We start from the raw sequence: 16275 nt of genomic DNA, 5'->3' as shown, positions 1-16275 counted from the left end.
GCTATTGCTAAGTCGCTTCGGTCATGTCTGACTCTGTGTGACTCTATAGACGGCAGCCCACCAGGCTCCCCTCCCTGGGATTCTCTAGGCAAGAACACTGGAGTGGGTTGCCATTTCTTTCTCCAATGCGTGAAAGCAAAAGGTGAAAGTGAAGTCACTCAGTCATGTCCAACTTAGCAACCCCATGGACTGTAGCCTACCAGGCTCCTCCATCCATGGGATTTTCCAGGCAAGAGTACTGGAGTGGGGTGCCATTGCCTTCTCCGATTGAAAGGCTACTAGGTCCCAAATACTATGTGTTCCCAAATAATATGGAAATAACCGATGGCTCATTTTTCAAGGAGGAGTAGTATTTATAAACAAACAATTACAACATAAGACACTGAATGTAATAATGAGGAGTATACATGTTCCAGATAGCATAGTGAGAGTCCTTAATTTTGCCTGTCTTCATTGGAAGAAAGTAGAAGATATCAAGGAATAGTTCACTGAAGAGTTGTCGTTTCAACAGGATATTAAAAAAGTCTAAGGAATTTGCCCAGAGACAGAAAACTTAGAGTTAATAAAATATTCACCTATAGTAATTATTTTAGCTTTAGTATTTAAGATTATTTTAAAATTTCAATTATTTAGTAATTGACATGGTTTATGCATCTTTTATTATAAGTTACCTATGACATATTTTATAAATTGGTAGAATATAAATTATAATTTATTAGTCATTTTTAAAGTGTTAAAAAATATAGAATACTGTTCAGAAAAGCTAAAATCCATTTCTTTTGAAGTATGTGGCAGTCTTGAGAAAGCAAAGAAATCCCTATCATTCTTACCTATTTTTAGAGAATGAAATTTTTATTTTTCATGAGGAGGGTAGAAAAACACCGATACTTTTAAAAATGTTATGTTAGTTCCTGTGATTATTGCTTGTTTTACATTCACAAAGAACAAATGTTTTCTACTCTTACGTAAGTATCCAATCCCCTTGATATAATAGCTAATATTTAGAGGGAGTGATAGTTCTGCCTTTGAATATATTATGTATTTAAAATTACAAACTTAAAAAGTAGAATCGGATCTTATTCGTATTTTGCAGTGTCATGCAAATGTTCATCATGTGACTTTTTTTTCCTAAACAGGATATCACTATTTTCTGGAGGGTTTTTCAGATGCACTATTATGTGGAAATAGCTCAGATGCAGGGTAAGCCAATAATTTGTATGTGTGTATACATATTTTCTCTTTTTTTGTACAAACTGACAGATAACAGCCAGCTAATTTTATTTGTAGTAATTTGTGATAATAAAGATTTTTTTTACTTATAAGGTGAGGGATTATTTTAATGTTAGGCAAGCTTTCATGTTTTATAAAACAAGAAGGAACACCTTAGCTTTAATGCTATTTCCTTTAGATGAGTATTCGTGAGCTATGAGTCAAATCTGGAGCATCCATGCTAAGAAAATGAATTAAACACGTTAACACACTGATTACAAACAGAAAATAGTTTTGTAAAATATTACTAGGCATGCTACACAATATTTTAATGATGACATCAGGTGATTAGTAAAATTATATTAAGTCAAAAGTTGGGAAATGTGTTACTTATTTATCATACTTTCATCCCTTGAAATAGCAAATCTTTCTAGCTCAAATATTAAAAGTATAGCGTGCTACCAGAATGAAAACACAGCAGAACTTCTTATAATACTCTTTTTTGCCACATTTACAGCCAATGTCCAGAAGGATACATGTGTGTGAAAGCTGGTAGAAATCCCAATTATGGCTACACAAGCTTTGATACTTTCAGTTGGGCTTTTTTGTCGCTGTTTCGACTGATGACTCAGGACTTCTGGGAAAATCTTTACCAGCTGGTGAGAACCTGAGGCGACACGTATTGTGTTTAATTGGAAGTATATAAGAAAACCAACTTAGTTACGAAATCCAAACCACACCATAATATAATGGAAAGAGCAGAACTTGAAATCAGAAGACTTGACTTTCTTTATCTTATTGATTATAACACATATTAAGCATAGCAGTGTGTTATAAACACAATTCTGTCTCATTTCCCCTTGACCTCAAAACATATTCCCCACCCTTCCCATACACAGATGCTCCTAAATAGAAAAGCACAGCTTCCTCTCAATTCCATTTACGCCCTCAGGTATTATCCTTCAGGTGGCAGGTGATGAAAATGAATAAACAGATGTAGAAGGATAAGTGTGGTCTCTTCCCGACTTTACTCAAAGGTTCAACTCTTTAATGGAGATCCCCATGGTATTTTATTTGACTCTGCTTTATTCCTGGTAAATCCAGGAATTCCCTCCTACAGATTAGAAGGCTAAATGCATGAGTTAGGGGAGAAGGAAGAGGATGAGGTTAAAGAAACAGATAGTCAACAAGGTAGGAGGGGATGTGACCATCATAATTATCTAAATCAGAGTCCTACAAGACACAAAGTAAGTTGACAATTGAAGCCACCAGTTAGTGAAATGTAAAAATAATCATTCTGGTATTCTTGTCTTCAGACACTACGTGCTGCTGGGAAAACATACATGATATTTTTCGTGCTGGTCATTTTCCTGGGCTCCTTCTATCTGATAAATTTGATCCTGGCTGTGGTGGCCATGGCCTATGAGGAGCAGAATCAGGCAACGCTGGAAGAGGCGGAGCAGAAAGAGGCTGAATTTCAGCAGATGCTCGAACAGCTTAAAAAGCAACAGGAGGCAGCTCAGGTAAATCCACCAAATCAAGTATGTCCTGTCTCAGGGTATGAATCTTTTTTTATTGTTTTGGTTGTTACAGCAACACTGGAGAGAAAGCGAGAAACAGATGATGGTTTGTACTTAGGAGAAACAGGTAGTATAGGGGGTTAGTCAATATTTCTACATTATTCTGATCATCTGTAAATCATTTAGTTTCACTATTCTAAGATGTTTATACTATTGACCACAATAGGAATCTTTCATGCTATTTTAATCATCTTAAAAATTTTAGAATTCAAGGAAAAATGTGATTTTGAGGTCTCAGGTGAGAAAGTTTTACTGAATGAGTATACTGGCATTAGAAGAAAACCCTAAGAAATTATCTTTTCTTAGGAAAAAAATGGTTATTGTGTAAAAAGATGTTCATGTGGTTCTTAGAAGATAGTCTTTACCTAAAAATATGTTGTCTTTTATGTGGTTGCTTGTCTTTCTAAATAAAGAAGTGATCAAATAATGTAATGCTCTCTGATATAGCAGTAGGCATATAAAAGTCACCAATTTTATGGCGATGAGGGAACTTAAGAATTACTTCATCTTATAGTATGATACAATGCCCTTCCTATCACTTCCATCTTTCTTCCTCCTGTTTACCATCAAAACTAACTGTCTTTACTATAAAAGAAAGTTGATTGGGGAATATTAATTTATTTGCAAGCCTATATTGAGGGCACTCTTGGGACAATGAAAATCATCAGAAAGTTCCAACAAGCTGTCATAAAGAGCTTTGTTTTCATCCCATGACCATGTAGCCAGCAAAAACCAGTGCTGACTTGAAGAAACTGGGGATGATCTTTGGAGAACCGAATGTGCTGTTTTGCTTAGCAGAAACTATTGACCCTCTGGTCTCTAGTTTTTTGGATAGAGTATTGTAGAGGTGAGACGGGATATCACCTTCTATAAATTTGGCTGATAATATTTGAGGGTACTGGACAATCCTATTTCAATAGCTAGAAAGAGGCCCTCAGTTCTTTATCTCATGCCTCCTCTCTTTGGATATGACCCCAGGTAACTCATCACCTTTTCTTCCATGCTCTAGTTTTTTTTTTTTTTTTCCCAGTGAAAAAAAGGACAGTGCTAATTACCAATTTTTAGAGTAAATCAAATCCCAAAAGAAATATGAATATATGTTCTTGTTGGTGTCTGACTGATCCTTTTGAGTATGTGGTCTGTAAAAATTGTTAGCACAGAGAAAATAAATTTATTTCTAAAAGCCTTTATTAGATGGACAGGAAAAAAACACCCTCATATTTGCAGTTTCTTCAGTGTAAGATTAACTGGAGTCAGCTGAATTTTTTTTCAAGCATTTTGCAAATACTTGAGCTATATTTTTAAAAGTAAGTTCTTCTCCACTTCCATGCTGAAACCATGTCTCCTCAATGTAGCAGGCAGCAGCTGTAACTGCCTCGGAGCATTCCAGAGAACCTAGTACAGGAGGCAGGCTCTCAGACAGCTCATCTGAAGCCTCCAAGTTGAGTTCCAAGAGTGCAAAGGAAAGAAGAAATCGGAGAAAGAAAAGAAAACAGAAAGAGCAATCTGGTGGAGAAGAGAAAGATGATGATGAATTCCAGAAATCTGAATCTGAAGACAGCATCAGGAGGAAAGGGTTTCGCTTCTCCATAGAAGGGAATCGGTTGACGTACGAAAAGAGGTACTCCTCCCCACACCAGGTATGGCACTGCAGAGTTAAATGATGCCTGGATGCAAATTAGCACATAAAGCTGGCAGAGGGAGAGGGGAAGGGGCAGCTGGTGGCTGGGAGGAGAAGTGAATACAACTTAGGAATTTTTATCAACTGAATTGACTGCTTTAAAAATATATATATCTATATATTTAAATCTATCCTTTCTATACAGTTTGAAAGAATTTCAGTTTGCATATATGTAAACCTGCAGCCTGGTGTGTATGTGTGTGTGTGTTAGTCGCTCAGTCATATCCTTGCAGCCCCATGGACTGTGGCCCACCAGGCCCCTCTGTCCTTGGAATTCTCCAGGTAAGAATACTGGAGTGGGTTGACATTCCCTTCTCCTGGGGATTTTCCTGACCCAGGGATCAAACCCAGGTCTCCTACATTGAAGGAGGATTCTTTACATCTGAATCATAAGGGAAAGCTCTACAGCTTGGTGTATTAAGGTAGCACAGAATCAAAAGTCAGGAGACCTGAATTCTCACCTGAGCTTGTCTCCTGGCCCTTGTTCCAGCTAACATCTTTCTGGTCCACAGCCTTTTTAACAAGAAAAAATGTGGATGAATCATCAGTAATGTCTTTTTGTCTTTTTGGTTATTTTATGTTGTGTGTGTGTGTGTTTTTTTTACAACCCAGACTTCTTTAGAAACCATAATGCATGCTTCTGAAAATATTCGCCATGGTATGCTTTATGAAAAAGCACATCACTCTGAATTTCAGAGGTCTTAACTTCAAGCTTCAACAACACTGTGCCTATTAGATGCAATGGGAATAATCATTCAAGTGATATTAGGAGGATGGACTTAATCAATTTGTGCCAAAGTGTTGGAATTTCTTGAAGGGAAAGAGCAGTGGAAACAGATATGCCCTTGTTAAGGTCATGCTGTTTATTGAGTGTTTACAGTGTCCACAGTAAGGTGCTAAAGATGTTTGCTTTTGAACTTGAAAAATGTAGTTCAGGGTTTTGTTTTTCAATACCTTCAAGTTGCGGTCTATCTCTCCAGTTATTAATCTCAAGGGCTAGAAACCTTCTCTTATAAACTAATTTAATCTGAATGCACATAAAATGAGAATGTTAACCAAGGAATGAGTCACATTCTGTTAAGAATGCTGAAATCCTCTTCAACTTAATCTTACAAAATAAAAGCACATTCCAAATGACCATATTAATATGAGTTTAATTTTTTTTCGGTTTCACACTTACAGTCTTTGTTGAGCATCCGTGGCTCCTTATTTTCTCCAAGGCGAAATAGCAGAACAAGCCTTTTCAGCTTCAGAGGGCGAGCAAAGGATGTGGGATCAGAGAACGACTTTGCTGATGATGAGCACAGCACCTTCGAGGATAACGAGAGCCGCAGAGACTCCTTATTTGTGCCCCGACGGCATGGAGAGCGCCGCAACAGTAACTTGAGTCAGACCAGTAGGTCGTCCCGAATGCTGGCCGTGTTTCCAGCCAATGGGAAGATGCACAGCACTGTGGATTGCAATGGTGTGGTTTCCTTGGTTGGTGGACCTTCGGTTCCTACATCGCCTGTTGGACAGCTTCTGCCAGAGGTGATAATAGATAAGCCAGCTACTGATGACAATGTAAGGAAGTTTTAAATAGTTCAGGCATGGCAGGCCCATGATTGCTGTACCAGCCAGTGTTTCTACAGAATGGAACCCCTTGAGAATGATTCCTGGTTGGTCAAGCTGTGAATGCACCTGCATCTTGTATTACCTTTAAAAGACTAACCAACTAAAACTGAAGGCCTCAACACTCTCTTCCATAACACCTGAATGCATTTATTTACTAAATGTGCTAAGGATAAATTATACACAGTAATAAATGACTCCCTCCAGTTGGAGGATTTGCTATATACCCATGCTGAACTATCTTTAGATAGCAGGCCATCCACTAAAGACCTGGTATAAGAATAAATGAACAATTCCTATATTTAAGTGTAAAGGGTGTATAATAAATCTTTCCAACAGATTCTTTGATATAGCCTGCTTTAGTGTAGAAGATTTCAAGAACACTGTGCCTAAATAGATGGCTTCATTATTATCTTAAAATTTCTAGTACTCGTCTTACTAAAAAATAATGCTGATATAGGTCTTCTCAAAACTAATCTAAATGAAGAGACACAAAAAATTATTAATACAGACAGTTAAAAGAATTCACTGTGTACAAAGGTATGTGTTTGTGAATATACACCCAGATAAGGAATTTCTAAACATGTGCTGCCCCTTATTAGACCTGGAAATATATCAGCATGAATGAGGCATGATCAAGTCAGAACTAGATGACTTATTGCTTTGGTACCCTGGATGAAACTGTTGTCCATGCAGCATGTATTATTGTTGTTTTTTTTAACATACAGCTTGTGTTGTCAATGACCATCTGTGTCTTGTGTCCAGAAAATGAGATGGCAGCTACGTGTGTTCTAATTATTTGTATTCCTTTAAAAATAAAGGGCTACCTTCTCAAAATAAAATGCTCTGATCATTTAGGTGACTTTTCAAGTTATTACTTTGCTGTTACTTCTGAAATAAGCAAATTGTTACATATGTCACTCACAAGGTTTATCAAGGATATCAAAATTATGTTATGTCACCTAAAACTATAAAACCAGAGGGTAAAAAGAAAACCCTCAGTTTTGGTGTATGAATAAATGGCTAACAGTTTGGACAGTCCAGGTTAATGCTACAATAAGTCAGCAATATCTGCCATCACCAGTTAAATATGAACGTGCATGAAGCATGTATTTCACGAATTTCACTGTGTCACAATGGCTGTTTGCTTATCATATTGCCCAAGTTAAGCATTGACTACATTAACATTTTCTTTACAGGGAACAACCACTGAAACTGAAATGAGAAAGAGAAGGTCAAGTTCTTTTCATGTTTCCATGGACTTTCTAGAAGATCCATCTCAGAGGCAAAGAGCAATGAGCATAGCCAGCATTTTAACAAATACAGTAGAAGGTTTGTAACAAATTTTGTTGCAGTTTCAGTTGTTTTCACTGAATTTATATTGTCTTATTTGAAACACATGTCAGTAAGTTGGAAGTAGTGTATTCCAAAGAAAACATCATAGGTTTTATTTAAGAGGTATTTGTTATATATTTCTATATTCTAGAAACTTTTTAAAAAGTTACTTAAACTCCATGGTTTTTGCAACTCTAAAGAATGTATCCTGTATGTTTCGTTGGGGAGTCTCTCAGTAATGACCGACTCTTTGCCACCCAATGTACTGCGCTACACCAGGCTTCCCTGTCCTTCGCCATTTTGCAGAGCTTGTTCAAACTCATGTGCACTGACTTGGTGACGCCATCCAACCATCTTGTGCTCTGTCGTCCCTTTCTCCTCCTGCATTCTATCTTTCCCAGCATCAGAGTCTTTTCTAATCAGTCCGTTCTTTGCATCAGGTAGCCAAAGTATTGGAGTTTCACCTTCAGCATCAGTCTCTCCAATGAATATTCAGGGTTGATTTTCTTTAGAATTGACTATGTTTGATCTCCATGCAGTCCAAGGGACTCTCAAGAGTCTACTCCAACACCACAGTTGAAGAGTTGAAAAGCATCAGTTCTTTGATGCTCAGTCTTTATGGTCCAACTCTCACATCCATACATGACTACTGGAAAGACCATAGCTTTGACTATATGGACCTTTGTCAGCACAGTAATGTCTGCTTTTTAATATGCTGTCTAGGTTACTTATAGCTTTTCTTCCAAGAAACAGGCATCTTTTAATTTCATGGCTGCAGTCATCATCTGCAGTGATTTTGGAGCCCAAGAAAATAGTCTGTTACTGTTTCCATTGTTTCCCCATCTGTTTGCCATGAAGTGATGGGACCAGATAGCATGAGCTTCATTTTTTGAATTTTGAATTTTAAGCCAACTTTTTCACTCTCCTCTTTCACCTTCATTAAGAGACTCTTCAGTTCCTCTTTGCTTTCTGCTGTTCAGTTCAGTCACTCAGTCATGTCCAACTCTTTGTGACCCCATAAATTGCAGCACGCCAGGCCTCCTTGTCCATCACCAACTCCCAGAGTTCACTCAGACTCACGTCCATCGAGTCAGTGATGCCATCCAGCCATCTCATCCTCTGTCATCCCCTTCTGCTCCTGCCCCCAATCCCTCCCAGCATCGGAGTCTTTTCCAGTGAGTCAACTCTTCGCATGAGGTGGCCAAAGTACTGGAGCTTCAGCTTCAGCATCATTTCCTCCAAAGAAATCCCAGGGCTGATCTCCTTCAGAATGGACTGGTTGGATCTCCTTGCAGTCCAAGGGACTCTCAAGAGTCTTCTCCAACACCACAGTTCAAAAGCATCAATTCTTTGGTGCTCAGCTTTCTTCACAGTCCAACTCTCACATCCATACATGACCACTGGAAAAACCATAGTGTTGATTAGATGGACCTTTGTTGGCAAAGTAATGTCTCTGCTTTTCAATATGCTGTCTAGGTTGGTCATAACTTTCCTTCCAAGGAGTAAGCGTCTTAATTTCATGGCTGCACTCACCATCTGCAGTGATTTTGGAGCCCAAAAAAATAAAGTCTGACACTGTTTCCGCTGTTTCCCTGTCTATTTCCCATGAAGTGATGGGACCAGAGTTAAGATGGTATTATCTGCATATCTGAGGTTATTGATATTTCTTCTAGCAATCTTGATTCCAGCTTGCACTTCCTCCAGCCCAGAATTTTGCTTGATGTATTTTGCATAAAAGTTAAATAAGCTGGTGACATCATACACCCTTGATGTACTCCTTTCCCAATTTTGAACCAGTCCATTGTTCCATGTCCACTTCTAACTGTTGCTTCTTGACCTGCATATAGACTTCTCAGGAAGCAGGTAAGGTGGTCTGGTATTCCCATCTCTGAAAGAATTTTCCACAGCTTGTTGTGATCCACACTGTCAAAGGCTTTAGTATAGTTAATGAAATGGAAGTAGATGTTTTTCTGGAATTCTCTTGGTTTTTCAATGATCCAGTGGATGCTTGCAGTTTGATCTCTGATTCCTCTGCCTTTTCTAAATCCAGCTTGAACATCTAGAAGTTCTTGGTTCAAGTTCTCAATTCTCTTGACAGAGAATTTTCGGCATTTTGCTAGCATGTGAAATGAGTGCAATTGTACGGTAGTAAAAGACTCTGATGCTGGGAGGGATAGGGGGCAGGCGGAGAAGGGGATGACAGAGGATGAGATGACTGGTTGGCATCACTGACTTGATGGACGTGAATTTGAGTGAACTCCAGGAGTTGGTGATGGACAGGGAGGCCTGGCGTGCTGCAATTCATGGGGTCGCAAAGAGTCAGACATGACTGAGCAACTTATTATTATTCTTTTTTAATGGACATTCTTTGGCATTGCCCTTCTTTGGGATTGGAATGAAAACTGACCTTTTCCAGTCCGGTAGCTACTACTGAATTTTCCAAATTTGCTGGCATATTGAGTGTGCCATTTTAACAGCATCATCTTTTCAGATTTGAGATAGCTGGAATTCCATCACCTCTACTAGCTTTATTAGTAGTCATGCTTCCTAAGGCCCACTTGACTTCACACTCCAAGATGTCTGATGCTAGGTGAGTGATCACACCATCATGGTTTTCTGTGTCATTAAGATCTTTTTTGTACAGTTCTTCTGTGTATTCTTGCCACCTCTTTTTAATACCTTCTGCTTCTGTTAGGTCCATACCATTTCTGTCCTTTATTGTGCCCATCTTTGCATGAAATGTTCCCTTGGTATCTCTAATTTTCTTGAAGAGATCTCTGGTCTTTCCCATTGTTTGTTTGCCTCTATTTCTTTGCATTGTTCACTGATGAAGGCTTTCTTATCTCTCCTTGTTATTCTTTGAAACTCTGCATTCGATAGGTATATCTTTCCTTTTCTCCTTTGCCTTTATCTTCTCTTATGTTCTCAGCTATTTGCAAAGCCTCCTCAGAGTGCCATTTTGTCTGTTTGCATTTCTTTTTCTTGGGGATGGTTTTGATCAATGCCTTTTATATAGCATTATGAACCTCTGTCCATAGTTCTTCAGGCCCTCTCTCTATCAGATCTAATTCCTTGACTCTATTTGTCACTTTCACTGTATAGTCACAAGGGATTTTATTCAGGTCGTACCTGAATGACCTAGTGGTTTTCTCTACTTTATTCAGTTTAAGTCTGAATTTGGCAATAAGAAGTTCATGATCTGAGCCACAGTCAGCTCCTAGTCTTGTTTTTGCTGACAGTATAGAGCTCTCTATCTTCAGCTGTAAAGAATATAATCAATCTGACTTTGGTGTTGACATCTGGTGATGTCCATGTGTGGAGTCATCTCTTGTGTTGTTGAAAGAGGGTGTTTGCTATGACTAGTGTGGTCTCTTGGAAAAACTCTGTTAGCCTTTGTCCTGCTTCATTTTGTACTCCAAGGCCAAATTTGCCTGTTACTCCAGGTATCTCTTGACTTCCTAATTTTGCTCTCCAGCCCCCTATAATGAAAAGGACATCTTTTTTTATTGTTAGTTCTAGAAGGTCTTGTAAGTCTTCATAAAACCATTCAACTTCAGCTTCTTTGGTATCAGTGGTTGGGACATAGACCTGGATTACTGTGATATTGAATGATTTGCCTTGGAAACTACTGAGATCATTCTGTCTCAGACCAAACTACAGGGAGAGAACACAGTCCCACCCATTAACAGAAAATTGGATTAAAGATTTGATGAACATGGCCTTGCCCACAGAACAAGAGCGAAACAGAACAAGAGCGAAACAGAGCAAGACCCAGTTTCCCCACAGCCGATCCCTCCCATCAGGAAGCTTCCACAAGCCTCTTATTCTCATCCAGCAGAGGGCAGACAGAATGAAAACCACAATCACAGAAAACTAACCAAACTGATTGCATGGATCACAGCCTTGTCAAACTAAGTGAAACTATGACCCAAGCCGTGTAGGGCCACCCGAGAAGGACAGGTCATGGTGGAGAATTTGAACAAACGTGGTCCACTGGAGAAGAGAATGGCAAACCACTTCAGCATGCTTGCCTTGAGAACCCCATAAGTGAAAGTGAAAGTGAACTCGCTCAGTCGTGTCTGACTCTTTGCGACCCCATGGACTGTAGCCCACCAGGCTCCCCTGTCCATGGGATTCTCCAGGCAAGAACACTGGAGGGGGTTGCCATTTCCTTCTCCATGAACAATATGAAAAGGCAAAAGATGTGACGCTGATAGAGGAGCCCCCCAGGTTGGTAGGCATCCAGTATGCTACTGGAGAAGAGCAAATAAACAGCTCCAGAAGAAATGAAGAGATTGAACCAAAGCAGAAACAGCACCCAGTTGTTAATGTGTCTGGTGATGAAATCAAGTCTACTGCCGTAAAGAACAATATTTCATAGGAACCTGCAATGTTAGGTCCAAGGATCAGGGTAAATTGAAAGTGGTCAAACAAGAGATGGCAAGAATGAAAATCGACATTTTAGGAATCAGTGAACTAAAATGGACCAGAATGGGTGAAATTAATTCAGATGACCATTATATGTACTACTGTGGGCAAGAATCCCTTAGAAGAAATGGAGTAGCCCTCATAGTCAATAGAAGATTCTGAAATGCAGTACTTGGGTGCAGTCTCAAAAATGACAGAATCCTGTCTGTGGCAACTCCTTAAAACTGCACAATAAAGTATTTCTGTAAAGGGTTTCTAATCCTATTAGTCATAGTGACTGTACCTTCTATTCCATTTAGTTTAGGACTTCTGATACCATCCTAAACACTTTCAAGATTGGAGGGGAAGAATGGGTTATTCTCACAAAATAAAAACAAACAGCTGATTCTTGGCTCTCTTATAGCCTGAGGATGACAGCATAGCCAGACATTAACATAGGATTACACACAGTATCTCTATTAAAAAGACAATCCACGTAACTTAGAGCCAAATATGGAACCGCAATATCAATGCATAAGAGAAGAAAATCATTCTTTGATACCCCTGTTCTATGTTTATGTCTGAAGAAATTTTGGGGAGGAATCTAAAGAGTAAATTAAATTCTATTTTCAAAATCATGTTTTTTTAATAATGAAGTACAAAAATAGGTTGACTATAGCAAATGAGAATGTTTGGTTAGTGAAATCTATTGGATCTGAGAGGAATATATATGTTTAAAAATCTCTTTTGGTGGTTGTTTTTATTTTTTTAATCTAGAACTTGAAGAATCCAGGCAGAAATGCCCACCCTGTTGGTATAAATTTTCCAACATATTCTTAATCTGGGACTGTTCGCCATATTGGTTAAAAGTGAAACATATTGTCAACCTGGTTGTGATGGACCCTTTTGTTGACCTGGCCATCACCATCTGCATTGTCTTAAATACCCTCTTCATGGCCATGGAGCACTATCCTATGACAGACCATTTCAATAATGTGCTTACAGTAGGAAACTTGGTAAGCATATTGGAAGGTAAATGTGTTCAGTCTTCAAATTTTCTGTTTGAGAAACTGTTTGCGTTTAATGTTCTATAGCAGTCTTACCACCACCCTTTCTACTTCCTTGCTTTCAAAAGACGGGAATTATATCTAGCTGGCTATACCCTACTCTTTGCCAAAAATAGCCCTTAACAGCCCTTAATATCCAAGCTGAAACTGCGAAAGACAGCAATATAAAAACAGGCCTACATTACTACTTGAAAAAGTCAATACTGATATTTATAAGTAATACAAGGCACAGAAGCAGTTCATAGTTTAAGGACACACTTTTTGACATGATATTATCATAGTTTCCCTACATATAGAAGGCTAAAATAAAATTACAGATCTTTTTATCTTGCTTAGTCATTCATCTTCACTATAAGCCACAACTTATTTAACAACTCACAATGGCTCCAGCTTTTCTACTTCCAAGATCTAGGTAGGGCCTGTATTATTTAATCCATCTAGTCTAGATCAAAGCCATACAATAATAAAAAAACATCCAGTGCATTTTGTGCATTGTATGATTAACAAGGCCAATTTTGGTGAAGGTTTCCACCTAATTCTTTCTCTTCTGAGCTTAAAAAAGAACAAATTGTTGAAGTGTTTGTTGTCTCAATTTAGGAATATTAGCTTTCATTTGCTGAAATAAAGGTCTCTAAAATAACGTATTCATTTTTCATAATATTTGTTTTGAGGTTTAAAGTTTTTGATGTTAGAAAGAAAAATATGTAAAGCATCCTGAATTATAGTATTCCTATTTTTAAAGTTTTAGTATTTACTGTTGAAGTAATTTTTTCATGTGCATAATAAATAATGATAATAATGCACATATTATAATATAGGTATGCATGTAAAATAACTGAGTAGAGGGAAATGGGAATAAGCTTATAGAAAAAACTGTTTATGGGAAAAATCTTGTCAGTACCTGTGCTGTATGAAGTCTGGAGGAAAATGCAGTGATGTAATGGAAAGAACACTGATTAAAAATAGATTTGCTCTCAAATCCTAGTTTTTCTAACTTTCTAGTTATGTTGGGCAAGCCACTGAACCCATCTGAAGACATGTTTCCTAATTGGTAAAGTAAGAGTTATAATACTCACATTATGTGTTTAACAGTGTTTCATTTGAGGATGAAATTAAATAACATATATGAGAGCTTTTTAACAACTACAAATTATTGTGCAAATGTAAGCATGGAATAGAATAATTACTAGTGTAAACATTTTGTTCTAGGAGCAAATATTATGGCATGCTACTTTATCATTATCTGATGGAATTAGAGTAACTTTGTTTTGATCTTAGGTTTTCACTGGGATCTTTACAGCAGAAATGTTTCTGAAAATTATTGCCATGGATCCTTACTATTATTTCCAAGAAGGCTGGAATATCTTTGATGGTTTTATTGTAACGCTTAGCCTGGTAGAACTTGGCCTGGCCAACGTGGAAGGATTATCAGTTCTCCGTTCATTCCGTTTGGTAAAAAACAAAACAAAGACAAAAACCTTTCCAACAATCAGGGTTCTTGCATCATAGATTTTACCACACACCATTAACATTTTAAGTTTTTTGTGTAACATTTGCATTGTTCAAAACAGTCCCTAAGTGGAAAAAAATATTCCCACATATTTAGGAAAAAGCTTTATTGTAAAAACCCTGGTCATATAAAGTTGAATATGTTACTCAATTACCATTCCAACTAATTATTGTTTCTAGAGATGACTGCAGTTAATATTTTTGCATCTAAGAAAATATTTTAATGAAAATGTATTTTAATAGTACTTTGAAAATATTAATACGCTTTTATATTGGTGACTAACAATCAGATAAGGATGTGCATGTAGAAACCGTTTCTAATTGTATCTCTGGAAAATATTCTCCTTCCCAAAATCAGAGGAGAGAAATCAGAAGAATTATTTACTTAGTCCACTGATTCACATTTACGTGCATGCAAATAGGGGAGGAATTGTGAAGTCGTGGGAAGTATTCCAAGTTCTTAAGTGCACGTGCATCTAGCTCTGTCAGTGCAACAGAGGCGCATTATGAATAATAAACACTTTGCTTATAGCTGGGCTCTATGTGCTGTTACTTTGCCTGCTATTGACAAATGAACATCTTTGAGCAGAAATCATTGAGATCAAATATTAATATTAGTGTCAGTCCAGGTATGCCTTACATCCACCTTTACAAAACAAATGAGGGACAGTACATCCCCAAGTAATAATTAAAAATTTACTCTCAGGAAAAATTATCTACATAAAACATGGAAGGATGAGATTCTTCCTGGGTGGCAGGGAGGGCTTCCAAAGCTTAGCCATGAGACTGGCCATGGTCAAGGATAGGACAGATGTTGTAAGAGAGTTTTGTTGTTGTTCTTGTTTTTTTTTTTTTTTTTTTTTTAAGATAAGAAGCTCCTTACAGGAAGACCTTTGCTTCTTGTTTGGTGAAGTGCAACATTTGCTCACAACTCTCTGTTCCTGATAGAGTAGAAACAGGTCTTGGAGTAAAGCAAAGCACTGACACAGACATCCAGACAACCTGCTCTTCACGTCTTTTGCTTAGGAGGGTGGTTCTATGACAGTGCAATGGCGCAGGTCATTTCTAATTGGTTACAGTCCAAAGGTAGACGGATTTAAAAGTCTGGAAAGCAAAGTGTAAGAATGCAAGGTGGCTCTTACCTATTTCTCCAATCAAGATTGTAAGTTTTGCAATCAGCAGTGGCCCAGAACATCCACTAACTCTCTTAAAAAATGTCTTTTGTATACACTTCAATATCTTTCTTATTAAGTTATTATCAATATAATATAACACTATATTTCAGGTTTACAACATATGATGCAATATTTGTATATAGTACAAAATGATCACCACAGTAAGCTCAGTTAATATCCATCACCGTTATAACATCTGTAGAGCAAAGGTTGTTAGAGATTCCATTTTAATCATTTCTCGGTAAACCTCACATGTAATGCTTTCAAAGATTGATCATAATAACATATATATTTTTCATTTTCCAGCTCCGAGTTTTCAAGTTGGCAAAATCTTGGCCAACATTAAATATGCTAATAAAGATCATCGGCAATTCAGTTGGGGCCCTGGGAAATCTGACCTTGGTGTTGGCCATCATCGTCTTCATTTTTGCCGTGGTTGGCATGCAGCTCTTTGGTAAAAGTTACAAAGATTGTGTCTGCAAGATCAACAGTGAGTGTAAGCTCCCTCGCTGGCACATGAACGACTTCTTCCACTCCTTCCTGATTGTGTTCCGGGTGCTGTGTGGAGAGTGGATAGAGACCATGTGGGACTGCATGGAGGTCGCCGGGCAAGCCATGTGCCTGACTGTCTTCATGATGGTCATGGTCATTGGAAACCTGGTGGTATGTACCCATTTAAGATATGAGTTTCAGAAATGCAT

At 37.9% G+C, this 16275-nt stretch overlaps 1 protein-coding gene across 1 annotated transcript in view; it reads left to right on the top strand.

Annotated features, from left to right (window-relative positions):
• The window catches only part of LOC102179054 (sodium channel protein type 1 subunit alpha), a 145486-nt gene that overhangs the window by 77657 nt on the left and 51554 nt on the right, over positions 1 to 16275 (top strand). The window contains 9 exon segments of the mRNA XM_013969228.2: positions 1137 to 1200; positions 1727 to 1868; positions 2526 to 2732; positions 4145 to 4429; positions 5653 to 6033; positions 7281 to 7413; positions 12601 to 12839; positions 14169 to 14342; positions 15881 to 16237. Coding sequence (XP_013824682.2) covers positions 1137 to 1200; positions 1727 to 1868; positions 2526 to 2732; positions 4145 to 4429; positions 5653 to 6033; positions 7281 to 7413; positions 12601 to 12839; positions 14169 to 14342; positions 15881 to 16237 — 1982 coding nt within the window.

Source organism: Capra hircus, chromosome 2, assembly GCF_001704415.2.
Source record: "Capra hircus breed San Clemente chromosome 2, ASM170441v1, whole genome shotgun sequence".
In the NCBI taxonomy this organism is placed as follows: domain Eukaryota; kingdom Metazoa; phylum Chordata; class Mammalia; order Artiodactyla; family Bovidae; genus Capra; species Capra hircus.
This window is presented reverse-complemented; position numbering and strand designations above follow the sequence as displayed.